Raw genomic sequence first — 27,751 nt, forward strand, 5'->3', positions numbered from 1 at the left:
CTGGGGATGGCTCCTTGGCCTCTGCCCCAGGTGCTGGAGTGGCTCTGGTCACAACAGAGTGATGCCCCCGAGGGGCAGAGCATCGCCCCCTGGTGGGCAGAGCGTCGCCCCCTGGTGTGCATGCCAGGTGGATCCCGGTTGGGCGCATGTGGGAGTCTGTCTGACTGTCTCTCCCCGTTTCCAGCTTCAGAAAAAAAAAAAAAAAGCAACAACCATCCTAACAGGTGTGAGGTAATACCTTTTATAGCTCTCTGTGGTTTTGATTTGCATTTTCCTGATAATTAATGATGTGGAGCATCTTTCCACATGCCTGTCAGCCATTTGCGTATCTTTTGTAAAATGTCTATTCAGGTCCTTTGCTCATTTTAAATTAGGGTTTTTTTTGTTTGTTTGTTATTGAGTTGTATTAGTTTCTTACATATTTTGAATAGAAGGCCCTCATTAGATGTATGACTTTCAAATATTTTCTCCCACTTTTATCAGTTGCTGTTTTATTTTGTTATTTTAATTTCTTTGCTGTACAGCAGCTTTTTAGTTTAATGTAGTCCTAATTGTTTATTTTTGCTTTTGATGCATTTTTGGTGTCAAATTCAAATAATTATTATTAATATCAATGGCAGGTAACAGCTTCTCCATGTTTTCTCCTAGGGGTTTCATGGTTTCAGGACTTCCCTTTAAGTATTTAATACACTTCTCATTATTTTCCATTTAAGATAAGGGACTAATTTTATTCTTTTGCATGTGGATATCCAGTTTTTCCAGCACCATTTATTGAAAAGACTTTCCTTTCACCATCATCCATTCTTGACACTTTTGTCAAAAATTAGTTGACTGATTATGTGGAAATTGATCCATCATCATTTACTCTTAACATTTACAAGACACCGTTTTTTATGCACTATGATTTATCAATTTCCTGTTGTTTCTAACCTAAATGTCTAGAGTTCTTATGGAGCAATTACTAGCCTTTAAGAAATAAGTTTTCTTAGATGTTAAAGGGAGATAATTCTACTTTGTCATAAAACTGTTACATGAGCCCTGGCCGGTTGGCTCAGCGGTAGAGCGTTGGCCTGGCGTGCGGGGGGCCCAGGTTCGATTCCCGGCCAGGGCACACAGGAGAAGCGCCCATTTGCTTCTCCACCCCCCCTCCTTCCTCTCTGTCTCTCTTCCCCTCCCGCAGCCAAGGCTCCATTGGAGCAAAGATGGCCTGGGCGCTGGGGATGGCTCCTTGGCCTCATCCCCAGGCGCTAGAGTGGCTCTGGTCACAACAGAGCGACGCCCCTGGAGGGGCAGAGCATCGCCCCCTGGTGGGCAGAGCGTCGCCCCTGGTGGGCGTGCCGGGTGGATCCTGGTCGGGCGCATGCGGGAGTCTGTCTGACTGTCTCTCCCCGTTTCCAGCTTCAGAAAAATACAAAAAAAACCCCAAACTACTTACATGAATATATCATAACACATGTGAAATGCCTAGCAGTCTTAATGGTTGCTATTGTTATTTTATAAAATGTATGGAATAAGGGAAAGGAAATGAGAAGGCAAGTAATATAAGGCCATTACAATATAAATGAGGTATAGACTGAAATTTACTTAAGATAGGTATGTAGCATATAGGAGCAAAGATACACTATAACTCTAGGTTTAAAACTGTATGCCTAGGCCCTGGCCGGTTGGCTCAGTTATTTATGTTCTTTTGTTTGTTTGTTTGCTTTTGTTTTTGTATTTTTCTGAAGCTGGAAACGGGGAGAGACAGTCAGACAGACTCCCGCATGCGCCCGACTGGGATCCACCCAGCACGCCCACCAGGGGCGACGCTCTGCCCACCAGGGGGCGATGCTCTTCCCCTCCGGCGGGCCGCTCTGCTGCGACCAGAGCCACTCTAGCGCCTGGGGCAGAGGCCAAGGAGCCATCCCCAGCGCCCGGGCCATCTTTGCTCCAATGGAGCCTTGGCTGCGGGAGGGGAAGAGAGAGAGAGGAAGGAGGGGGTGGGAGTGGAGAAGCAAATGGGCGCTTCTCCTGTGTGCCCTGGCCGGGAATCGAACCCGGGTCCCCACATGCCAGGCCGACGCTCTACCGCTGAGCCAACCGGCCAGGGCCTTATGTTCTTTTTTTGATTCCATATAAATTTTTGGAATATTTGTTCTATATCTTTGAAGTATGCCATTGGTATTTTAATAGGAATTGCATTAAATTTATAGATTGCTTTGAGTAGTATAGACATTTTAAAAATGTTTATTCTTCCTATCTATGAACACAGTATATGCTTCCACTTCTCTGTATCTTCCTTAGTTTCTTTTTTTCAATGTCTTATAATTTTCTGAGCACAAGTCTTTTACCTGCTTGGTTAAATTTATCCCTAGATACTTTTTGTTGTTGTTGTTGCAATAGTGAAGAGGATCGTTTTCTTAATTTCTCTTTCTGACCATTCATTGTTGGTGTATAAAAATGCCTCTGATTTCTGAGTATTAATTTTATATCCTGCCACCATACTGAATTCATTTATCAGGTCCAGTAGTTTTTTGACTGAGACTTTGGGGTCTGAGAAATTTGTCTCTTTCTCACAAACAGTATTCTGACTTGTTTTGCAGCAAAGACTGTCTATACGCTTCTAGGCTCTGGTGCTGCAAGCTGGGGCTTTGTTCTTGGGGCTCAGGACCCTCCCCTCTCCACTAAACTCACTTCCCACCATGCAAGTCTCTCCAGACTACTGTTTGCTTTGGGGAGCTGGGCAGCCCTCTCCATGTTTCTGCTTTTCCTCCCAGTCTCAGTGTGGCTTCTTCAGTGTTCCTTGGTTGAAGAGTCCTCTCAGTTTAGTCCAGAGTTGGTTTTTCCAGATGATATTTCTTAAAATTAAGTTGTAATCCACTTTGGTTCTGGGAGGTGGAAGATGGTACGTCTGCCTACTCCATTGCCATCTTGCCATCTATCTAAGCATTTTCTTCTTTACAGTGAATATGATGTTAATTTTTTCAATAGGTTTTTCTTACTGGCCCTGGTGTGGTGTTTTGCATTTTCTTCTTCCTCCTTGTCTAGTGGTGTGGGTATTTAACAATATTCAGTGGTACTCTGTGCCAACCATGTATCTCGGCAACTATGCAGCCCAGCCCAACTATCTTTTAACATAGACAATGTGAACTGCAGTACTTGGGCTATAGTGGCCTCTGACTCCTTCTAGGAACCTACCCACCAGCTGTGGCTTACCTGTGCCCTGGTGGTTTCCCATGATCTTGTCAATGCAGATACTGTGTTCTTCAAGCCTTGCACCTGCACTTCAACTGTACCAGATGCAACTAAATTGTCTCCCAAAGGTTTGTTTTCTGCTTGCTAAATGACTGTAGACTGGCTCTGACCCAGGCAACACACCAAAATTCTTCATCATTTGTGGGGTTGAAATTACATCTATGAAGCCTGACTGAGTTAGAGATGGGACCCACCTTAAAAATGTATCCTTCCTTGGATACTCTCCCTTAGCTTTTGGGTACTCCTCAGTGTTCTCTTATATCTTATAGTTACTCTTTTAATAGCAACTTAAATATTTACATTAATTCTATACTCTTACAGAAATTAGTTTTTTAGCAAATGAGAGAAATTGTGTATCACTTCTGATGTTTTACTTAGTCACAGGATCAGTGAACATATGGTCCTGTCCATGCTTAGGAAACATCCCATTAACATTTATTAATACTTTTGGTTTACAGAATACATAAAAATATTTTTATTGGTCTAATAATTTAATTGTGGCTGTATTGCTAAAATATGACCAAATATCAGGACCTTTTTGCATGTATCAAATGTCCAGCAAGGAGTCACAGACCCACACCTGGCAAAGAATAAAAAATTTGCTACCCAGCTGGGTAGTCAGGTGTTCAGAGAAAAATGAGAATTCTGGAAGACAAAATTATAGTATATAAAGAAAAATATTATATATCTATAGGAATAATATATCACCATAAGACTGAGGAAACTTTATGTATGAGTTTCTCTGGGACAGAATGTATTTTCAAAAAAATACCCCAAATACATCCCATATCACATACTCTACTTATAATGTAAAACTCTCCCAAGATGCTACCTGCCTAAACCAGTAAGGCAGGACTGAGATTATGTGACTTCAAGGCTAAATATGAAAGCATCTTTACGGCACACTGTATTCTACAAAGATAGCCATAATATATCCCACCCTACAAGCTCTTCTTAAAAAGTGGACACTTCTTTCATCGAGCTGTGACTGCCTTAACCAATGAAGTGCAACACAAGTGATACGTGATTTCTGAGATTAAATCATATCGATAAAAAGGACCTGCACTCTCACCTTGTTCTTTGAGACACACTAGAGCCACATGAAAATATCACATGTAGATATTTTGTTTAATGGTCCTGTTTGAGATTCAGTTGACAGCCAGATTCAATTGCCAGACAATCTGAAGTGAGTCTTCAGATTATTCCAGTCTTTAGCTATCAAGTAACCATTAGCTTTCAAATCACTCCATCTGATGCTGTATGAATCAGGGATGAGATACTGCTGCCAAGCCCTGTCCATATTTTTGTAGATACATGAGCTAAATATGTCACTGAATCTTTAGTCAAGTTTGTTATGCAGTAATAGAAACTGGACATACTTCCAAAATATGTTAATGAAAAAGCAAGGCATACTTTTAAAAAAACAACAGAATATACAATTTATATATGTATTTTTTAAATGGAAAGACATTCTAAATATGTATATAGTTATACTTTTTTTTCTTTTAGTGATAGGAGACAGAGAGACTCCTGCATGCATCCCTACCGGGATCCACCCAGCAAGCCCACTAGGGGGCAATAATCTGACCATCTGGGGCATTGTTCCATTGTTCAGCAAACAAGCTCTTCTTAGCACCTAAGGTGAAGGCCATGGAGCCCAGGCTTCAATGCCCAGGGCCAACTCACTCCAATTGAGCCATGGCTGCAGGAAGGGAGGAGAAGAGAAAGAGAGAGGGAGAGAAAAAGAAACAAGAGGGGTAGGGGAGGAAAAGCAAATGGGCACGTCTCCTGTGTGCCCTGACTGGGAATTGAATCTGGGACATCCACATGCCTAGCCAATGCTCTACCAATGAGCCAACCAGCCAGGGCCTAGTTATACCTTTATAACATATATTGTTCCATATATATTTTTGGGGAAATAACATAAATAGGGCCATTTCCTGATGAATTTGTATCACAGCATGAGAACTGTTTGGGGAACTTGAGTCATATAGGCTGCTGCAGGGTTTCATTAGTAGTACATTTCCCTGAAAAAATCAATAGGCTGTCAAACTATTTGCTGTTAAATTACAATGCCAAAGACATTTTATAAATATAGTCTTAAGCCTAATGATTCATTCCTTTTGCTTACCTAGCACCATTGCTTTTATTTCTGTAGCCCTGTTTCCAGGCAGTCATACTGTGCATCCCTAGATGATTACCTCGTTCACTTTAATGACCATTTCATCTTTTCTTTTAATCCCCAAACCTCTCAACTCCATAATTTTCATCTCTCTTTGCTTACTGAAAGGTCCAGGACTTGGCAGAAGTTGCATCAACCACAGAGGCCAAAGTGTGGAAAAGAGGATTTATTGCAAACATCTGGGCACAGGTGGGCTGAGTCTGATAACGGAATCAGTGCTGGGCAGGGTTGAGAGGGTTAGTTTTATACTCTACTGCCTCCTTCTGGCAGTTTCTGTTGATGCTGGTTACCAGACCTCTGACCTGGGTCTGTGGTATTCTTCTGTTTCAGTTCTTGCCTCCATTGATAACAGGTTCCTTCTGCAGTTTCACCTCCTGCCTCCATTGGAAACGGGCTCCTGTTTGGTCAACTTAAAGGATAAGTACAGTTCATCATGTACTGACTGAGGAAAGGTTGGGAGGGGGCAGTTTTGAGCCCTGAGGACACATTTTACCCTAACACTTACCACCTCATGAAAGCACTGAAGAAATCAGAGGAACACTTAAGATATTTTCCACCTCATGTACCACTTCCCAGCATCTGCACTCCGTGTCATCCTATTACCAGGAATAAACTTTCCATATCATTTAAAGCTAATTCTTCGTCCAGAAAATCTTGCCCATAAAAGATTACACTGTTCCAGTAATTCTTCCTTGTCTGGAATCATTCCCCCCTCCTCTACTGGATTATTTCAATCAGCATACAGAATTGCTATTACTTCTCCTATCCTTAAAACACTCATATTCCTATTGCCCTTAATTATTAAACTATTTCTCTGCTTCCTTTAGCAGCATGCCTATCAGTTTTTGTCTTTATTTTAATGGTCCCGTTTTCAGCCTCTTATCTGGCTTTACTTCTACCAGTCCAAAACAAACAAACAAATGCACAAAAACCTTTGCTCTTCTCAAGGTCAACAGCATCAATTATTGCTAAGTCCAATAACCAGTTCACAAGCTTCCTACTACATAATCTACCATGGTATATCTGATACCATTGATCATCCTTCCTTTGATTCACTTTCATTTTGGTTTCTGTGACACTACACTGTTGGTTTCTCTTCCATCTCATTGATCCTCCTCTGTTGATCTTTCACCCTGGAACTCCTAAGGTAGACCAGGACTTGATGTTCTCCTTTCTCAGGTCCTTAGTGATCTTATTCTGCCTCATGATTTTAAATAAGTACGATATGGTAGTGACTACCAAATTAATAATCTCTAAAATACTACAAGCTAGAACACCCAAGGGCTTACTCAATATTGTCATTTTGTATCCAAAAGATACGTCAAACAATATGTTCAGAATTGAACTTCCCATCTTCCCCCACAAACCAGATGGAACTGCACATTTTCGAATCTCAGCTAGTGAGAACATCTTTCCAGATAGTTGAGACCAAAACTTTTGGGTCAGAGTCACCCTGGACATTTTTCTCTCACACCTGACATCTAATCCCTAAGAAAATCTCACTTGCTCCATTATATCAATATTTACCATATATTTTGACTCCAACTACTTCTCATCATTGCTACCACTCAAATAATGAGCCACTACCATTATTTATCTGGATTAATACCATAGCCTTTTACTCAGAGCCACATAGGTTTTTGTTTTTAAATGCAATGGCAACATGTCAGATCATGTCCTCTGCTCAAAACTCTCCAATAGCTGTAAATTTACCTCAGTAAAATCCAAAATACTTACGACTTATAAGGTCTTACAGGATACGGCCATTACCTCTCTGACCTGCTTTATCAATCACCAATTAGTAAAAACCTTTACAACAGCTTCACTGACATTCCTCAAATACACCAGCATTATTCTGTTTATAAAGCCATTGCTCTTTTTCCTCTGCCTGGAATGCCCTTCCCTTAGGTAACCACTCTTGACTCAAATTGTACCAGAAAAACAACCTACAGACCCAACTGCCTGTCACCATGAAAACCAATTACATGACAGGTGCTGATAAGAAGGAAAATTTATTCAGGTGCCGGTTACCTGAGAAGATGGGGCAAGTCCTGTTCTCAAAAACCATCTTACTCTTTTGGTGCAAGCAAGGGTTTTTGTAAAGAGGGAGAAAGAGAGGGGAATTAACAAAAAAAATATAACAAAGGAATAAAAAAGAAGGGTTGAGAGTTCTTTGCAAGCCAGCCAGTTTGTTCAGGTAACAGATTAAAGGCCAGTACACCTTCCCGAGCTGGCATATCTGAAAGTCGGGGTCTGTTCACTTAGTTGTTACAGAAATAGAAGCTAGTAAATAACTTGTAAATTAGGGGTTTTGTTCTATGTAACAGGTTTCTACATATTCCCACAATTAGGCTACCCTCTTGGCCTTCAGCAAGAATCAGAATTGCAAGCCTCAGCATGGTGGGAGGGGGCGGGGGGTGAGGTGTAGTTTCCACTTAAGTTTCTTCTTCTTGCTCAGATGCACATCAACTGATGCACATCAGTTAACCCTGATGCACATCAACTGGAAGGGAATAGGCTTTTTTAACTGTAGCAAGAACCTGGCCAGAGATAAAAGCACAGGATAGTGTGTGTATACACACACACACATTGATTTGTTTCAGAATACATAACTTTGATCACTAAATTGCTGATACTGGATCATATTTATAAGAGCAATACACTGGATGAAACATTTTACAGGAATTCTTTTATAAGTTTACTTTGTAGTACATTCTTATTTACCTATTTTATGATCAGTAATAGCATATTTATTCCTGGTTACAAAATCTTTTCTCCTCCATGGTCTACCCTGATGATTCTATTTCATATAGCAACCTAAACTGTCATATCCTCCTCAACTCCTTTTGAACCTCTCCCATAACATGTATGTTCTAATATACTCTACAATGTATTATCTCCTCTTGCTAGAATTGCTCATTCATATATCCCAAATACCTAAGAGAATGGCTGAAATATAGTAAGCACTTAATACATAAAAACAATAGTTTTCTGGAAAGCATTTTAAACTTTTTCTTTTCTTTTTTTCTAATAAGACTCACTGCCTTCCAGGGATGAGCAATGTATCACTTCTTGTTTAGGCTGCCACTTTATATCACTGTAAGTGGGTTCATTTAAAGATAGTTTGGTCCAAAGAGGACATACAGATGGCCAATAGGCATATGAAAAAACGCTCAACATCACTAATCCTTAGGGAAATACAAATTAAAACCACAATGACATATCACCTCACACCAGTCAGAATGGTTTTCATCAACAAAACAACACAGAATATGTGCTAGCGAGGATGTGGAGAAAAGGGAACCCTCCTGCACTGCTGGTGGGAATGCAGACTGGTGCAGCCACTGTGGAAAACAGTATGGAAATCCCTCAAAAAATTAAAAATAGAACTGCCTTTTGACCCAGCTATCCCACTTTTAGGAATATACCCCAAGAACACTATAGCACTGTTTGAAAAGGAGAAATGCACCCCCATGTTTATGGCAGCATTGTTCACAATAGCGAAGATCTGGAAACAGCCCAAGTGTCTGTCAGAGGACGAGTGGATTAAAAAGCTGTGGTACATATACACAATGGAATACTATGGGGCCATGAAAAAGAAGGAAATCTTACCTTTTGCGACAACATGGATGGACATGGAAACTATTATGTTAAGTGAAATAAGCCAGGCAGAAAAAGAAAAATATCATATGACCTCACTCATTTGAGGAATCCAATGAACAATGTGAACTGAAGAACAAAATTGAGACAGAGGAGGGATCAAAGGTAGCAGAGGAAAAGAGGACAGAGGGAAAGGGGATGATAGGATAGGATAAACCTGAAGGGAAGGGAGAGGGCGCTATAGGGAGGGGGACAAGGGAGATGTTGAGGGGAATACAGGGGAAGGGGGATGCATTTGGGGCAACACTAGAATCTATGTAAACACAATAAATGAAAATCAATTAAAAAAAGAACGTTTGGCATTTTGAATGCCACAAGAATTGAAGTTCTGAATTTTATCACCAACTTGGATTGAGCACCTGTATTTCTCAACAAACAATATTGCTTTCAATCTCTGCTAGCAACCTCTGTAGCTACTGTTACAATAAATTTCTTTCAGAGTATACATTACCACACATTACCAAATGCAGCAGAAGCATCCAATATATACATTATAAACCACTCCTATCATGTCCCCTAACATCACAGTCTTGACTGGCACAAGATATGCCTTGTGAAATAAAGTGGGAGTCTGACCAGATGTCTTGTGTATTAAAACAACCTTCAGTTTTCTAGTCTAAGATGGGTACATCCTCATTCTCCATAGCCCAAAGGCAATGCCACATTTGAGATTTCATTACCCACAGCACTCCACATCCAGATGGAACATTTTTATATCCTTAATACTTTTGTCAATAAGAAAATGACAACAGCATCAACAAATAAGTTTATTTTCATTTTTCTATAAAAAAAATACAGAAAGCAGGAAGACCAGAATTGTATGGCTGTCCCATAAAATTAGCAGAGGTGTGTATTCTGTATTTTTGCTCCACCATCCTAAATACCCATTCTCAAAGTTTGCATAAAACTGCCAGAGCTACAGATTAAATGCCCAGGTCGTAGGCAGAGGGAAAAAATAGAGAAAAAATATTTTTTTAGGTGAGAGGAGAGATAGTGAGGCAGACTCCTACATACACCCCAACTGGGATCCACCCAGCAACCCCATTTGTGGAGAATGCTCAAGTACCAAGCTACTTTTAGTGCCTGAGGCTAATGTGCTCTAATGAAGCTATCCTCCGTGACTGGGGCCACACTTGAACCAATGGAGCCACTGGATGTGGGAGGGGAAAAGGGACAGAAGGGGGAGAGAGAAAGGGGGAGAAGTAGATGGTCACTTCTCCTGTGTGCCCTGACTGGGCATCGAACTCGGGACATCCATATACTAGGCTGACACTATCCACTGAGTCACTGGCCAGGGTAAAAAAAAAAATCTTAAATGTCACACTCATACAAATACCACCTCTACCTTGTTGATCTGCAAGGGAAGCTGACATAGGTTTTCAACCAAGAATTCTGTTATTAAAGAAGGGAAGTGAATATTGGGCAGTCTTTGACACAGACTCTCATTTTTCCATTGCAAATTTTCTGTGGTGTCAGTTTTCACTTTTAGTTTAATCAAAAGCTGTAAAGTCTTAAAAGTTCCTAGTAGAAAGATTTATTTTGGCTATTTTTTTTTCATTTCTAAATAATATTCTTGAATTGTGGTCAGAGATAGAAGAAAATTGAATTTTGGACTTTGTTACAACTCACTTAACACCTCTTCAACTGGTTAACTCTACAGTGGGTTTTTTTCTTTTTGGTAGAATATGAATTATCTCTTATAGCATCTAGGATGAAATCTGAATGAAAGCTTTCTCACATTTATTATATAGTATATGGTACTCCCACACAAATAATTGGGGTTAAATGTTAAATGAAATATTTCTCAGTATTTGTTATACTCATAAGTGTCCTCCTCTCATGCAAATTACCTAACACTATAATGACAGCTAATATTTGTGACATGCTATGTTCAAGGCACTGTTCTAAAAGCTTCATATGTAATAACTCACATAATACTTTCAAAAATCTGATAAGAAAGGTATTATTAGGCTTTCTTACAAATGATTAAAAGTAGAAGTTATCATGACAAATGTCACAAAGGAAAGCAACTTATAGAGTTAAGATAATGTTGAAAAAGACATGCTATGGCTAAAGGCCTTCGTATATTTACTACATTCACAAATTACCATCTATTAAAATTTGCTAAAGTTTAATCGGTTTCTGGTAATGACAGGTTTTTTTCTACACGGGTTACATTATTGTTATCTTTTCCCCATATACATTCACTAATGCTGAGCTTTATGAGACAAGTGTGCTCCCATATTCGTATTTTAAGAATTCTTTGATGATAATGGATTAATGACCACAGAAGGCTCTCTATATTGACTACAAAGAATCAAATAATTCATACATAAACTTGTGACCCATGAGTAAAGTCTATCCCACATTCCTTATATTTAAAAGATTTCTCACTGATATGAATTCTCTGATGTTGAGTTAACTGTGACCCACGAGTAAAGGTCTTCCCACATTCCTTACAATGATATGGTTTCTCACCAGTATGAATTCTCTGATGTCGAGAAAGGTGTGAGCTCTGAGTAAAGGCTTTTCTACATTCTTTGCATTCATAGGGCTTCTCACCAGTATGGATTCTTTGATGAAGGGTAAGTTGAGAACCATGACTAAAGGCTTTCCCACATTCCTTGCATTCATAGGGTTTTTCTCCAGTGTGAATTCGTTGATGTTGAGTAAGTTGTGAACCACGAATAAAGGCCTTCCCACATTCCTTACACTGATAAGGTTTCTCACCTGTATGAATTCGTTGATGCTGTATAAGGAGTAAGCCACGAGCAAAGGCCTTCCCACATTCACTACATACATAGGGTTTCTCACCTGTATGAAGTCTCTGATGTTGAGAAAGATGTGAACTCTGAGTAAAGGCCATTCTACATTCTTTACATTCATAAGGTTTCTCACCAGTATGAATTCTCTGATGTTGAGTAAGCTGTGAGCCACGAATAAAAGTCTTTCCACATTCTTTACATTCATAGGGTTTCTCACCAGTGTGAATTCTCTCATGTTGAGTAAGTTCTGAGCCACGACTAAAGGTCTTTCCACATTCTTTACATTCATAGGGTTTCTCACCAGTATGAATCCTCTGATGCCGAGTAAGGAGTGAACCTCTATTAAAGGCTTTTCCACATTCCTTACATTGATAGGGTTTCTCACCAGTATGAATTCTCTGATGTTGAGTAAGTTGTGAACCATGACCAAAAGTCTTTCCACATTCCTTACACTCATAAGGCTTCTCATTGGTATGAATTCTCTGGTGTTGAGTAAGTTGTGAGCCACGGATAAAGGCCTTCCCACACTGTTCACATTTATAGGGTTTTTCACCAGTATGAATCCTCTGATGTTGCATAAGCAATGAGCCACGAATAAAGGCCTTCCCACATTCTTTACATTCATATGGCTTTTCCCCATTATGAATTTTCTGATGTTGAGAAAGCTGTGAGCCACAAATAAAAGCTTTCCCACATTCTTTACATTCATAGGGTTTTTCACCAGTATGAATTCTCTTATGCAGAATAAGTTGTGAAAGCTGAGTAAAGACCTTTCTACATTCTTTACATTCATAGAGTTTCTCACCAGTATGAAGTCTCTGATGCAGAGTAAGTTGTGAGTTCTGAGTGAAGGCCTTCCCACATTCTTTACATTCATAAGGTTTCTCTCCAGTATGGACTTTTTGATGTCGAGTTAGTTGTGAACTACGAATAAAGGCTTTCCCACATTGTTCACACTTATATGGTTTTTCACCAGTATGAATTCTATAATGTAAAATAAGTTGTGAACTCTGAGTAAAAGCCTTCCCACATTCCTTGCATGCATAGGGTTTCTCACCAGTATGAAGTCTCTGATGAAGACTGAGCTGTGAATCACGACTAAAGGCCTTCCCACACTGCTTACATTCATAGGGTTTTTCACCAGTATGAATACTTTGATGTTGAGTTAGGTGGGAGGCCCGTCTAAAAGCCTTGCCACATTCCTTACATTTATAGGGTTTCTCAAAGTGACATGTGGGATATTGAGTTAAATACGTACGCTCATTGAAAATGGACATTTTTTCATATATAATCATTCCTTGCCTGAAATATTCCTTCTGATCTTCCACTGTGCCTCTGACTTCCAAATAATCTCTAGAACTGGACTCCTTAAGATCAAAGTTTTCAAGCTTGTCACCCATTTCCCACTGGGATAATTCTGTTTTATAAGTGTCCTTTTTTGGAGGTAAGTACTTATTTGCACACCTTGAAGGCAATTCTGAAAGATAAAAAAAAAAACAATCAAAAATTTCAGTTGTCATTTCAGAAGCAGAACTTGCATTGTAAAAAAGACTATATAGGAAATTATATATAGAGAAATTATACCCACAAGAAATAACTAGCTTATATCAGTGTTTTTTAAATGTTTACTATGGTATGGCCTATAGTAATACCTACTTACCTTTCATGTCAAAATCTGCTACAATTATAGTTTCGTAAAACAATATCTACCCTGTTTTCTATTCTAGTTTTCTTTCTCTCACACACAGATACATACTCAACACCCACTAATTTCATGTTGTAGTAATGCACTGCTACCTAGAATTTGAAAAAATATTAGCTCAGAATGACCTTATATACTAATATGTAAAAAGGGCACATAAGAGATCAAAGAATAATGAAGAATGTACTGAGAAGATACGGACAGAGGTTAAGAAAACTTTTTAAGTCAGTGAGAAATTGGTTAAAGATGCCCAGAGAACATGACATCAGAGTAATGTCAGTGTGAGAGATACCCTTGACTTCTCACCTTGAAATTTCAACAAACTGAACAGCTATAACTCAGTGAAGAAACCCCAACTCAGCTTGCAGGCATACCTGAAAGATATGCACACCCAACTAACTAAAGAAAACAAAATACCATGACTACCCAAGAGACAGATAGGGTTCAGGGGAAAAAATGAAAACTCTCCAGAAAGCAATCTCCATCACATGGAAACCCTGGAGTTAAATAACAGAGAATTCAAAACTGAACTTCTGAGAATACTCAGTGAGATATGAGAAAACACTGACAGGCAACTTAATGAGCTCAGAAAACAAAATGAATGCCTCACTAAGGAAACTGAAACTTTAAAAACAAAGATGAAGAACTCAGTACATGAACTGAAAACTGAAGTTAGCAAGTTTAGTGAATAGAACAGGCTAGATATAGGAGAGAATCAGTGACAACAAGGACAGGCAACTAGAGACGATAAAAAGGGAAGAAGCAAGAGACTCAAGAATGAAAAAAAAATAAAGAGCTCTACGAGAATCGTTTGACTTCATCAGAAAGAGCAATATAAGAATAATGGGTATTTCAAAAGAAGAAGAGAGGGAGAAGGGAATGGAGAGTCTATTCAAACAAATAATTGATGAGAAATTTCTAAACCTAAGAGTTACCTCAACCCAAACAGACCATCTCAAAGGAACATAGTAATAAAAATGTCAATAAATCAATGACAAGAAAGAATCCTCATGGTAACTGGGCAAAAGAAAAACTTAACACATAAAGAAAGGCTGCTCAGGTTATCATCAGACTTCTCAGCAGAAACTCTACAAGACAGAAGAAAGTGGACCCAAACTTTCAAAATACTGGAAGAGGAATTACCAGCAAAGAATACTATATCCAACAAAGTTGTCCTTCACATATGAAGGAGAAATAAACATTTCTAGACATACAGAAGCTGAGGGAATTTATCACCAAAAAATACCCACTGCAAGAAATATTTAAGGAGGTTATCCTCTGAGATACAAAGAAAAAAACCGTAAAAGCTTCAATGAGGTTACAATATAAATAAGAATAATCTGTGAAAAAGAAAACATAATAGGGGAGAGGATAAAGGTTTAAAGTAGCAAAAGAGGATGGAGTGCAGAGGGACTTATAGGACAATGAACTCTTGTATATATGAAATTTTTCTCAATAACCAAACAGTAACCACACATGAAAAAACTGAGACTGAAATACAGTTGTCCCTAACCATATCACGGTTCACTTTTCACAGCCTCACTGTAACACAAATTTTTAAATTGTATATATCTAATTTTTTATTGCGGATTTTTTGCTATATCACGGGATTCTGCAGTATATAGGTATTTTTATGTATTTATTATTTTAATTATTTTTGTGGTAAAATAAGCATTTTATAGCCTAAAAAATTAAAAACAATAAAAAAAGTATGGGAAAGGTTAATAAGAGTGTGGGGAGGGTTTATAAAGCCTTAAAAATATATAAATAATAAAGTAAAGATAAGATTGCTATTTCACCGATTTTCGCCTATTGTGGAGGGGGTGCTGGAACCTAACCCCCACGACAGATGAGGGAACACTGTATACAGTTTTTAAAAAAGAAATAGATGAAAGAGGTATGGAATACCACCAAACAAAAACAACTGACAAAAACAGAATCAGAGACACAGACCAACCAGAAAAAAAAAAAGGCTACAGAAAATCCTCATATGTCAATAATTACTCTAACTGTAAATGGACTAAACTCACTAATAAAGAGTCACAGAGTAGCAGACTGGATCAAAAAGCAAAACTCAACCATATGCTGCCTTCAGGAGACACATTTAAGCTACAGGGACAAAAGTAACCCAAGTGAAAGGTGGGAAAATGATTCTCCAAGTAAATAATACCCCCAATAAAGCCGGTGTAGCCCTACTTATATCTGATAATACATACTTTAAAACAACAAAGGTAACAAGAGACAAAGATTTACATTTCATAATAATAAAGGGGACACTATATCAAAAAGATGTTAACACTTCTTAATATATATGAACTAAATCAGGAAGCACCAAAATATATATGGCACCTTCTAATAGATCTAAAAACAGAAACAGACAAAAATGCAATCATACTTGGAGATCTTAACACATCATTGACGGCTTTAGACGGATCATCCAAATAGAAATTATAAAAGAAAATCAGCCTTAAATGACACACTAGACCAAATGGACATTAAATAGACATTTACAGGACATTTCATCCCAAAACATCAGATTATATATTCTTTCCCAGTGTGTATAAAACATTCTCAAGGATAGACCATATGTAGGGCCACAAAACTAGGCTCAACAAATTTAAAAAGATTGAAATGATACAGGCATATATCTGATAATAAGGCTTTAAAATCAGAATTTAACTATAAAAAAGAAGTATAAAACCCCACAGAAATGTGGAAATTAAACAACATACTTCTGAAAAATGGCTGGGTCAAAGAAATAAAAGCAGAAGCCAAAAGATATATACAGACAAATGAAAATAAAAACACAACATATCAAAATTTCTGGGACACAGCAAAAGCCATTCTAAGAGGGAAGTTTAAATCACTACAGGCTTATATCAAGAAACAAGGAAGATTTTAAGTAAACAATCTAACATCACATCTGAAAGAACTAGAAAAGGAAAAAGGCAATCCAAAGTCAGTAGAAAAAAAAGAAATAGTAAAAATTAGAGCAGAACTAAATGAAATAAAAAACAAAAAAACTATAGAAAAAATTAATACAACAAAGAGCTGGTTCTTGGAATAGATCAATAAAATTAAAAACCCCTGGCTAGACTCACCAAGGAAAAAAAATAGATGACTCATATAAACAAAATCCAAAATAAAAGAGGAGAAATTACCACAGATATCATAGATATACAAAGGATCATAGTAGAATACTATAGAAGATTATATGCCATAAAATTCAACAACCTAGAGAAAATAGATAAATTCCTAGAACTATACAATTTTCTTAGACTGAGTCATGAATAAGTGGAAAACCTAAATAGACATATATACAAGGAGGAAATAAAAATAACAGTAAAAATAACTATCAAAAACCCTCCCAAAAACAAAAGTCCAGGACCAGATGGCTACACTAGTGAGTTCTACCAAACATTAAAAAAGATTTGGGGAGGTGCTGGATTGTTTACACTACCCTGATGTTCCCCGCAAAGACTGGAGATGGCAGCGGAGTAGGCAGACGCCCAGACGCCCAGCTCTCAACACCAAACTGGAATACAAATCAATTTAGGAAAAATCAGCATGAAAAACCAACACTGAACTGCAAGAACAGCTCTCAAAAACCAAGGAGCAAAGAGGAAGCCACAATAATCCTGGTAAGGAGTGCCTGAATCTCCTCTGCTTACAGGAACGGAAGGGGGGGGGGGCGAGGCTGAGAGCCCAGAGAGGATTTAACAGAGGAAAAAGAGCAGAAACTACTGCTCAAAGCCACTTACCTGGCGACCAGGGAGCAAGGTGGGTTGAAAAGACCAGCTTATCTCCCAAGTGGAAAGGACAAGGAGAGGGACAGACTGTGAGGGGCTAAGGTATGCAAGAAACGAAATAAAAAAGCTGACTCATTCGTGCTGGAGGCGGCCATAGCTGGGGGAGGGACTGAACCTTTCACAAAACAGAGCTGAAGTGCTTCCGGATCAGAGATCTCTGGACATCTATCCAGCTCCAATCAGCGCAACAAGACACAGCTGAAAACAAGAAGTGGGGAGGTGGGGCAGTAACTCAGGTCTCCATGGAGATCTGAGATACACCTCCCCCTACTGAAGCTGAGAAAAAACCCTGCCCCCAGTGAGATTAGTTGGTGAAAGAGACCTTCAGTGTCTCAGGTTACACCCACAGCATTCCTGGTTACAGTTTCAAGGAAGCCCCCTGCTGAGATCAGTTAACAAGACTATCACCTGTTAAGAAAACAAACAAATCAAGACTTCAAAGCTGCCCAAATCCGAAAGTGGATTACAAATAATAGCTGATACCAACCCAAGAAGACCTAGAAATAACACAACTGAAAACTGGAGGCAGACAACAGCAAGCCTAGACTCAACCAACTCTACAAATAAAACACCATTATGAGAAGACAAAGGAGTGCAACCCAAATGAAACCACAAGAGACACCTTTGAGAGATGAGCTGAGTGATATGGAAATAATCAAACTTCCAGATGCGGAGTTCAAAATAATGATTGTAAGGATGCTTAGGGATCTTAGAACAACAATGGAGGGGCAGTTTGAAAACCTAAATAAAGAAATAGCAAGTATAAAAAAGGATATTGAAATATTAAAAAAGAATCAGTCAGAGATGACAAATACAATATAAGAAATGAAGACCACAATGGAAGGAATTAAAAACAGGATGGATACAGATGAGGATCGAATCAGCGAGTTGGAGGACAACTGGAATGAAGGCATGAAAGCAGAGAAGAAAAGAGAAAAGAGACTCAAAAAGTCAGAGGAAACACTTAGAGAGCTCTGTGACAACATGAAGAGAAATAACATCCGCATCATAGGGGTTCCTGAAGAAGAAGAAAAAGAACAAGGGATAGAGACTTTGTTCAATCATATCATAACTGAAAACTTCCCTAAATTAATGCAAGAGAAACTCTCACAAGTCCAAGAAGCACAGAGAACTCCATTAAAGAGAAACCCAAAGAAACCTACACCAAGACACATCATAATTAAAATACCAAAGCTAAGCGATAAAGAGAAAATATTAAAAGCTGCAAGAGAAAAAAAAGTTATCACCTACAAAGGAGCCCCCATAAGGATGACATCCGACTTCTCAACAGAAACACTTGAGGCCAGAAGGGAATGGCAAGAAATATTCAAAGTAATGCAGAACAAGAACCTACAACCAAGACTACTTTATCCAGCAAGGCTATCGTTTAAAATCGAAGGAGAAATAAAAAGCTTCCCAGACAAAAAACAATTCAAGGAATTCATTACAACCAAACCAACGCTGCAAGAAATGTTAAGGGGCCTGTTGTAAACAGATCAAAGTTGGAAAAGAATACAGCAAAAAAAGGAATACACCTTTAAAGAAGAAAATGGCAATAAACAACTACATATCAATAATAACCTTAAATGTAAATGGATTAAATGATCCAATCAAAAAATTTATAAAGAACTTGTAAAACTCAACACCAGGAAGACAAACAACCCAATCCAAAAATGGGCAAAAGAGATGAATAGACACTTCTCCAAAGAGGACATACAGATGGCCAATAGGCATATGAAAAAATGCTCAACATCACTAATCATTAGAGAAATGCAAATTAAAACCACAATGAGATATCACTTCACACCAGTCAGAATGGCGCTTATCAACAAAACAACACAGAATAAGTGCTGGCGAGGATGTGGAGAAAAGGGAACCCTCCTGCACTGCTGGTGGGAATGCAGACTGGTGCAGCCACTGTGGAAAACAGTATGGAGATTCCTCAAAAATCTGAAAATCGAACTGCCTTTTGACCCAGCTATCCCACTTTTAGGAATATACCCCAAGGACACCATAGAACGGCTCCAAAAGGAGAAATGCACCCGCATGTTTGTGGCAGCATTGTTCACAATAGCGAAGATCTGGAAACAGCCCAAGTGTCCGTCAGAGGACGAGTGGATTAAAAAGCTTTGGTACATATATACTATGGAATACTACTCAGCCATAAGAAATGATGACATTGGATCATTTACAATAACATGGATGGACCTTGACAACATTATACGGAGTGAAATAAGTAAATCAGAAAAAAAAAAAACTAAGATGAATCCATACATAGAAGGGACATAAAAATGAGACTCAGAGACATGAACAAGAATATGATGGCAACAGGGGCGGGAGGTTGGGGGAGGGGGGAGGGGGTGAAGAAGGAGAGAGGGGTTAGGGGAGGGGAGGGGCACAAAGAAGACCAGACAGAAGGTGACAGAAGACACTTTAACTTTGGGGGAGGGGTATACAGCACAATCAAATGTCAAAATAATCTAGAGATATTTTCTCTCAACATATGTACCCTGATTTATCAATGTCACTGCATTAAATTTAATAAAAAAAAAAACTCAAAAAAAAAAAAAGATTTGGTACCTATCTTTCTCAAAGTCTTCCAAACAATAATAATAATAAAAAAAAGCAGTACTCCCTAACATATTTTGAGGGCAACATAACCCTCTTACCAAAGCCTGGCAAAGAAAACACAAAAAAACTATAGATCAATAACTCTAATGAATACAGATGCAAAAATCCTAAACAAAATACTAGCAAATTAAATACAACAATGCATTTTAAAAGATAATACATCATGATCAAATGAGATTCATTTCAGAAGCACAAGGATGGTTCAACATACAAAAATTGATTAACGTATATACCACATCAACAAAACAAAGAAAAACCATATGATCCTATCAATAGATGCAGAAAAGGCATCTCTTCGATAAGATACAATATCCCTTTATGTTTTTAAAACACTCAATAAAATAAAATCGGAATAGAAGGAAAATACCTCAACATAATAAAGGCCATATATGACAAACCAGCAGCTAATATCATACTAAATAATGAAAAAATGAAAGCTTTTCCTGTAACATCAGGAACAAGACAAGACAGTCCACTCTCTCTACTCTTATTCAACATAGTTCTGGAAGTTTTAGCCAGAGCAATCAGGCAAGAGAAAGAAATAAAAGGCATCCATATTTGGAAAGAAGAAGTAAAGGTATCACTTTTTACAGATAACAGAATCCTGTATATCAGTGGTTCTCAACCTGTGGGTCGTGACCCCGGCGGGGGTCGAACGACCAAAACACAGGGGTCGCCTAAAGCCCTACATATTTTATTTTATTTAAATAAAATACATATTTTATTTTATTTAAAAATGTATTGTATAATAAATATGTATTTTCCGATGGCTTTAGGCGACCCCTGTGTTTTGGTCGTTCGACCCCCGCCGGGGTCACAACCCACAGGTTGAGAACCGCTGCTGTATATAGAAAACTCCAAAGACTCCACCAAAAAACTATTAGAAACAATAAACAGTAAAGTCACAGGATACAAAACCAATATCCAAAAGTCTTGCTTCCCTATATGCCAATGATGAAACTTCAAAAAATGAACTATCAATAAAAAGACGACCAATTCCTTTTACAATTGCAACAACAACAAAATGAAATACCTAGGAATAAACAAAGGATGGGAAGGACCTATATACTGAAAACTAAAAAAAATTATTGAATGAAATTGAAAAAACACAATGAAATGAAAGAATATTCCATGTTCATGGACTGACAGAATAAACAGTTAAAATGGCCACATTATCCAAAGCAATATACAAGTTTAATGCAATCCCTATCAAATCCTAATGTCATTTTTTTAAAGAAACAGAACAAAAAAAATTACCACATTTGCAGAAAACCATAAAAAAAAACCCTGAATAGCCAAAGTAATCCTGAGGAAAAAGAATAAAGCCAGAAGTATCACACTACCTGACTTCAAATTATACTATAGAACCATGATAATCAAATCAGCATGGTATTGGCAGAAAAACAGACATGTAGAGCAATGCAACAGAATTGAGAGCCCAGAAATAAACACACACACACACATACACACACACACACGTGTGTGTGTGTGTATGTGTGTGTATATATATATATATATGGACAAATGTGTGTGTGTGTGTATATATATATATGGACAAATAATCTTTGATAAAGGAACTAAAAACACAGAATGGAGAAAAGAAAGTCCCTGTCCCCCTGCATACTAATTAATTCAAAATAGATCAAAGACCTAAATCTAAGAGCTGAAGAAAACATTAGGTACTAAACTGATGGGCCTTGGTTGCAGAGAACAATTTATGAATCTGACCCCAAAGGCAAGGGAACTAAAGGCAAAAATAAATGGGATTATATAAAACTAAAAAGCTTTTGCACAGCCAAAGAAACTGATAAGAAAACAAATAGGCAGCCAACTAAATAGGGAGATGATATTTGCAAACAACAGCTCCAATAAGGGGTCAATATCTAAAATATTTATATATAAATAACTCACAAAACCCAGCAACAAACAAGCAAACAATCACATTAAAAAATGGGGAGAGGACCTGAACAGACACTTCTCCTATGAAGACATACAAATGGCTAACAGATATATAAAAAGATGCTCATCCTGGCCCTGGCCAGTTGGCTCAGCGGTAGAGCGTCAGCCTGGCGTGCGGGGGACCCAGGTTCAATTCCCGGCCAGGGCACATAGGAGAGGCGCCCATTAGCTTCTCCACCCTGACCCTCCTTCCTCTCTGTCTCTCTCTTCCCCTCCCGCAGCCAAGGCTCCATTGGAGGAAAGATGGCCCGGGTGCTGGGGATGGCTCCTTGGCCTCTGCCCCAGGTGCTAGAGTGGCTCTGGTCGCAACAGAGCAACGCCCCGGAAGGGCAGAGCATCGCCCCCTGCTGGGCAGAGCATTGCCCCTGGAGGGCGTGCCGGGTGGATCCCGGTCGGGCGCATGCGGGAGTCTGTCTGACTGTCTCTCCCCGTTTCCAGCTTCAGAAAAATACAAAAAAAAAAAAAAAAAAGAAAAAAAAAAGAAAAAAGATGCTCATCCTCACTAGCTATTGGAGAAATGTAAATCAAAACTACAATTAGATACCAGTTAGACTGGCTATGAACAACAAAACAAGTAATAACAAGTGTTGGAGAAGCTGTGGGGAAAAAAGGAACCCTCAATCACTACTGGGGGGGGGGAATGCAAACTAGTACAAGTATTATGGAAGAAAATATGGTGGTTTATCAAGAAATTAAGAATAGAATTACCATATGACCCAGCAGTCCCTCTACTGGGTATCTATCCCACAAACGCAACAACATTGGTACGTAAGGACACATGCACCCCCAGGTTCATCACAACATTATTCACGGTAGCCAAGACATGGAAACAACCACAATGTCCCTTGATAGAGGACTGGATAAAGAAGATGTGGTACATATATACAATGGAATACTATTCAGCCATAAGAAATGATGACATATTGCCATTTATGACAACATGGATGAACCTTGAGAACATTATACTGAGTGAAATAAGTAAATAAGAAAAAGCTAGGCCCTGGCCGATTGGCTCAAGTGGTAGAGCGTCAGCCTGGCATGCAGGAGTCCCGGGTTCGATTCCCAGTCAGGGAACACAGGAGAAGCACCCATCTGCTTCTCCATCCCTCCCCCTCTCCTTCCTCTCTGTCTCTCTCTTCCCCTCCTGCAGCCAAGGCTCTATTGGAGCAAAGTTGGCCCGGACACTGAGGATGGCTCTATGGCCTCTGCCTCAGGCGCTAGAATGGCTCTGGTTGCAACAGAGCAACGTCCCAGATGGGAAGAGCATCACCCCCTGGTGGGCATGCCGGGTGGATCCCGGTCGGGCACATGCGGGAGTCTGTCTGACTGCCTCCCTGTTTCCAACTTCAGAAAAATACAAAAAAAAAAAAAAAAAAAGCTTAAGAACTGTATGATTTCACACACAGGTGGGATATAAAACCGAGACTCATGAACATAGATAAAAGTGAAGTGGTTACCAGGGGGAGGGAGATTTAGGGAAAAGGGATGGGGGAAGGAGGTAGGGGGAATGGTGTATGGAGGGACAAATCTAGGTGATGGAAAATGATCTGACTTTGGGTGATGGGTATACAACATAATCAACAGTTCAAATGCTATAGAAATATTTACCTGAAACCTATGAACTCTTAATGATCAATGTCACCCTGTTAAATATAATTTTCTATATAAAATTTTATAAAAATGAAAAAAAAATTAAAACATCACTATAAAGGAAAAAAAAAGAAATTCAGGAGACATGGCTTAGACCAACAATAAATCAGGGATTAGAACAAACTTCACAAAATTGGATCCATCCAACAAGGCCTACAGTTCACATGAATGAAAAAAAAAAATTATCTGACCTCAAAGGAAAATGATAAGAAAAGTCAAGGCACAGTCTTGGCTATTTTAAGAAATTTTACTTTTACTCTGAGAGGCCATAGGAAGGCTGTAAGAAGCAGCATGAGAAAATCTGACTTTTGTTCAAAAACGAATTATTCTAGTTTTCTTTAAAATTAAAAAATAATAGTTAGAGGGGAAAGTAGAAAAGCTGAGTGGATAGAAGTTAGGAGGCTATCACAATAACCCACATGGCTCAGACAAGATGATTATGGAGAAAGGGTGGAGAAAGTGAGATACCACTGCATTCTGATATACTTTGGAGGTATAATGAAGAGAATTTTATGATGAACTGAACATGTAATATGACAAAGAGAAGTCAAGGAAAATAAGTATTTTACCTGAGCATCTGGAGCAATGAAAGTGCCATTTACTAAGAATTTCTTATTGTAGTAGGAGCAGCTTTGTGAGAGAATATCAAGAGTTTGGTTTTGAACTATCTGATATCATAAAGATGTTGAATAGACAGGTATATGCACAAATATAATATATAGTTCTGAGAAGATATTTGGATTAGATATAGAATTTTGGAGTCATCAACAAATAGATGATATTTAAAGCTATGGTACTTGATGAGGTTAAGGGAGAATCTTTGGATACAGAATAAAAAGAAGAGAAGGGAAGAAAAGGGGAGTTTGAGGATCGAGTCCTGAGGCATTTCATCATTTAAGGTCAGGTTGATGAGAAAAAAAAATAGCAAAGAAGGATCAGACAATGAGGAAGAAATCCCAGAAGCCAAGTAAAGAATATTTTGGTTTTGAAGAATAATCAAATAGTGAGAAAGGAAGTAAAATGTGATTTCTAATTTAACAAAGGTTCTAACAAGATGGAGGTTACTAGTGATCTTCATAAGATAGTTTTGGTGGAGTAATGGGGTCAAGTTCTGATTTAAGCAGACTTAAGAGGGCATGGAAAATGCTTTTGAGAAGTTCTGTTGTAAAAAGTAGCAAAAAGGAGTGATATTAGCATCATGGCTGAGTGAGCAGACTCCTAGTTACTCCCCTTAAATTTACAAGTCGGACAACTGTAATTTAACAAAGGGTCCCCTTCTCAGCAAAAAAGCATGCCTGAAAGATCCACAAATCTGTACCTCTGAAGGTGGGTGTATTAGAATAAGCAGTGGAGGTGGAATGGGAGGAAGAACAGGGACAGTGACCACAGATGCACTTTGGCACCCACCACAGCTCCAGTGAATATGGTAGAAGCGGAGAAGTTGGATTGCAGTCCTCATGCTACGGCCTGTAACATAAGAGAGACAAAAGCAGTGTCCCTCAGGAGAAAGACATCTGTCCCCCCATCACTGCAGAGCCCAGTAGAGGTGGCTGAGAATTTTAAACAGCACAGTGGTGCCAACAGCCATTGCTGACAAAGGGGTGGAGCCAGAAAATCATGAATATGCCTTCTTTGCCCCACCCATCATGGCTGAACCTGGTAGAGAAAGCTGATACATCCCAAAGAATACAGTTGGCACCACTGGTAGGGGGAAGAGCCCTGATTCGTAAACTTGCTTCCCTTGTTCAACCCATCCTGGCAGAGCCCAGTACAGACAGGGGAGATGCATCCAAAAACACAGCAGGAGCAGTGGCCATTATTAAAAATGAGGTAGTGCTTTGCGCTCATAAAACTAGTTCTCTACCTTCTCTACTATCAACCACATTCCTCTACCACAGTGGTGCCCTGTAACTGAGATGAGCCAATCAAAGAGGGGACACCCACCATCCTAGTGGGTATGTGGTTATTTTCCTTAACTAAAGAAATGTCACTCCACCATAATCCCAGAGATGCATACATTGCAGGTGATAGAAAATAAAAGTCTGTGCTTATGATACCACCTTATGATATATCCTACATATCAACCTGCTTAAATGTACAAAGTAAAAGAGTATCTGAACAACAAAAGAGTTCACTTCCTCAAATGTGCAGGCAGAGAATCCACTAAGTATCATGAACAATCAAGGTAACATGAGAGCACTGAAAATAAAATGAAAAGTCTTCACAAATCAAACTCAAAGTCATGGAATACTGTGATTTAAGTGACAGAATTCAAGACTGCAGCTATGGAGAAACTTGATGAGATACCAGAAAATTCAGAAAGTAAGTTCAATAAGCTCAATAAAATTAATGAACAAAAAAAGTATCAATACTTTATCAAAGACACTGAAACTATAAAAAAGAACCAAACAGAAGTTCTGGAGCTGAGGAAATAAATGAGAAGAAGAATGTATTAGCACTAGAAATAGAACAAAGAAGACAGAAGTGAGAATTAGTGGGCTCAAAGATAGAAACCTAGAGCCTGACCTGTGGTGGTGCAGTGGGTCACATGTTGACCTGGAATGCTGAGGCCGCCAGTTTAAAACCCCAGGCTTGCCCAGTCAAGGCACATACAAGAAGCAACAACTATGAGTTGATGTCTCCTGCTCCTCCCCACCCTTTCTTTCTCTCTACTCTCTAAAATCAATAAATAAAATCTTAAAAAAAAAGAGGCAGAAACCTAGAAATGGCCAAGAGAGAGATAGGAGTAAAAAAAGGGGGGTGGGGAAAGAGGGAGAAAGGAAGAGAGAGAAAGAAAAGAAAAACTCTAAGACAACTATCTGACTACATTAAAAAGATCAATAGAAGGATAATGGGTATAATAAAAAAGAGAGGAAAAAAGAAACAGCCTACTCAAAGAAAGGACTGATGAGAAATTCTCAATCTATGGACAGAACTGGATTTTAGACTAGAGGGACATTTTATTCAAACTGTCAAAAATTAAAGACAAAAAATCCTCCAAGTATCCAGGGTAAAAGGACTGTAACCTACAAGAGAAAGCCCATTACAGTATCATCAGATTTTTCAATACTAACATTGCAAGCCAGGAGAGAATGAAAGGAAATATTCAAAATATTCAAAAAAGAAACTATCAGCCAAGGATATCCAACAGCTATCCTGTAGATATGAAAGAAAAATAAAGGCTTTCCCAGACAAACAAAAGCTGAGAGAATTTACCAATACAAAACCTGCATTACAGGACAAGTTAAAAGGATCTCTTCTACAAAAAGACAAAATGTTAAATAAGACAACTAACACAGAGAAGCAGGAAATTGCAACTCTACTTCAGAATAGAATATTGAACATTTAATTATAGTATAAAGGTTAAAGGGGAAAGGGGGCATTAAACATAACTATAATTACAATTTGGTAGTGAACACACAACATAAAAATGGATAATTTGACAAAATCATAAAATAAGGAATGTGTACAGGTCAATGCAGATAATTGCATAATACAATTTACACAAACCTAATGGTAAACACAAAATAACAACCTAGAGCTGAGACCAGAAACACAAAAAAAGAGAAAACAGAAAAATATCATAAAAAGCGGCCCTGGCCGGTTTGCTCAGTGGTAGAGCGTCAGCCTGGCGTGCAGAAGTCCCGGGTTCGATTCCGGCCAGGGCACACAGGAGAAGCGCCCATCTGCTTCTCCACCCTCCCCCTCTCCTTCCTCTCTGTCTCTCTCTTCCCCTCCCTCAGCCAAGGCTCCATTGGAGCAAAGATAGCCTGGGTGCTGGGGATGGCTCCTTGGCCTCTGCCCCAGGCGCTAGAGTGGCTCTGGTCACAACAGAGCGACGCCCCGGAGGGGCAGAGCATCGCCCCTGGTGGGTGTGCTGGGTGGATCCCTGTCGGGCGCATGCGGGAGTCTGCCTGACTGTCTCTCCCTGTTTCCAGCTTTGGAAAAAAAAAAAAAAAAAAGCTACAAACTAAAATAGCAGACATAATCGTAAGCGAAAAGGAAGGATATACAGACAAACAAGAAATAAAAAGATAAAATGGCTAGAGTAAGTCCTCATATATCAATAGTCACCCTAACTGTAGATACTGTAGATGGACTCGAGTCACCATTAAAAATAATAATAATAGTAACAACAGAGTACTGGTATTACTGTAAA

General features: G+C 38.8%; 1 protein-coding gene across 14 annotated transcripts in view; it reads right to left on the reverse strand.

Annotated features, from left to right (window-relative positions):
• Positions 1-9,830: 9,830 nt before the first annotated feature.
• LOC136312586 (zinc finger protein 420) overlaps positions 9,831-27,751 on the reverse strand; it is a 37,296-nt gene continuing 19,375 nt past the window's right edge. For all 14 annotated transcript variants that reach the window (XM_066242147.1, XM_066242159.1, XM_066242148.1 and 11 more), the window contains one exon: positions 9,831-13,318. In XM_066242147.1, the coding sequence (XP_066098244.1) occupies positions 11,403-13,318 (1,916 nt within the window). In that variant the 3' untranslated portion in view covers positions 9,831-11,402. The remainder of the gene's footprint in view (positions 13,319-27,751) is intronic.

This window comes from Saccopteryx bilineata, chromosome 9, assembly GCF_036850765.1.
Source record: "Saccopteryx bilineata isolate mSacBil1 chromosome 9, mSacBil1_pri_phased_curated, whole genome shotgun sequence".
Lineage (NCBI taxonomy): Eukaryota > Metazoa > Chordata > Mammalia > Chiroptera > Emballonuridae > Saccopteryx > Saccopteryx bilineata.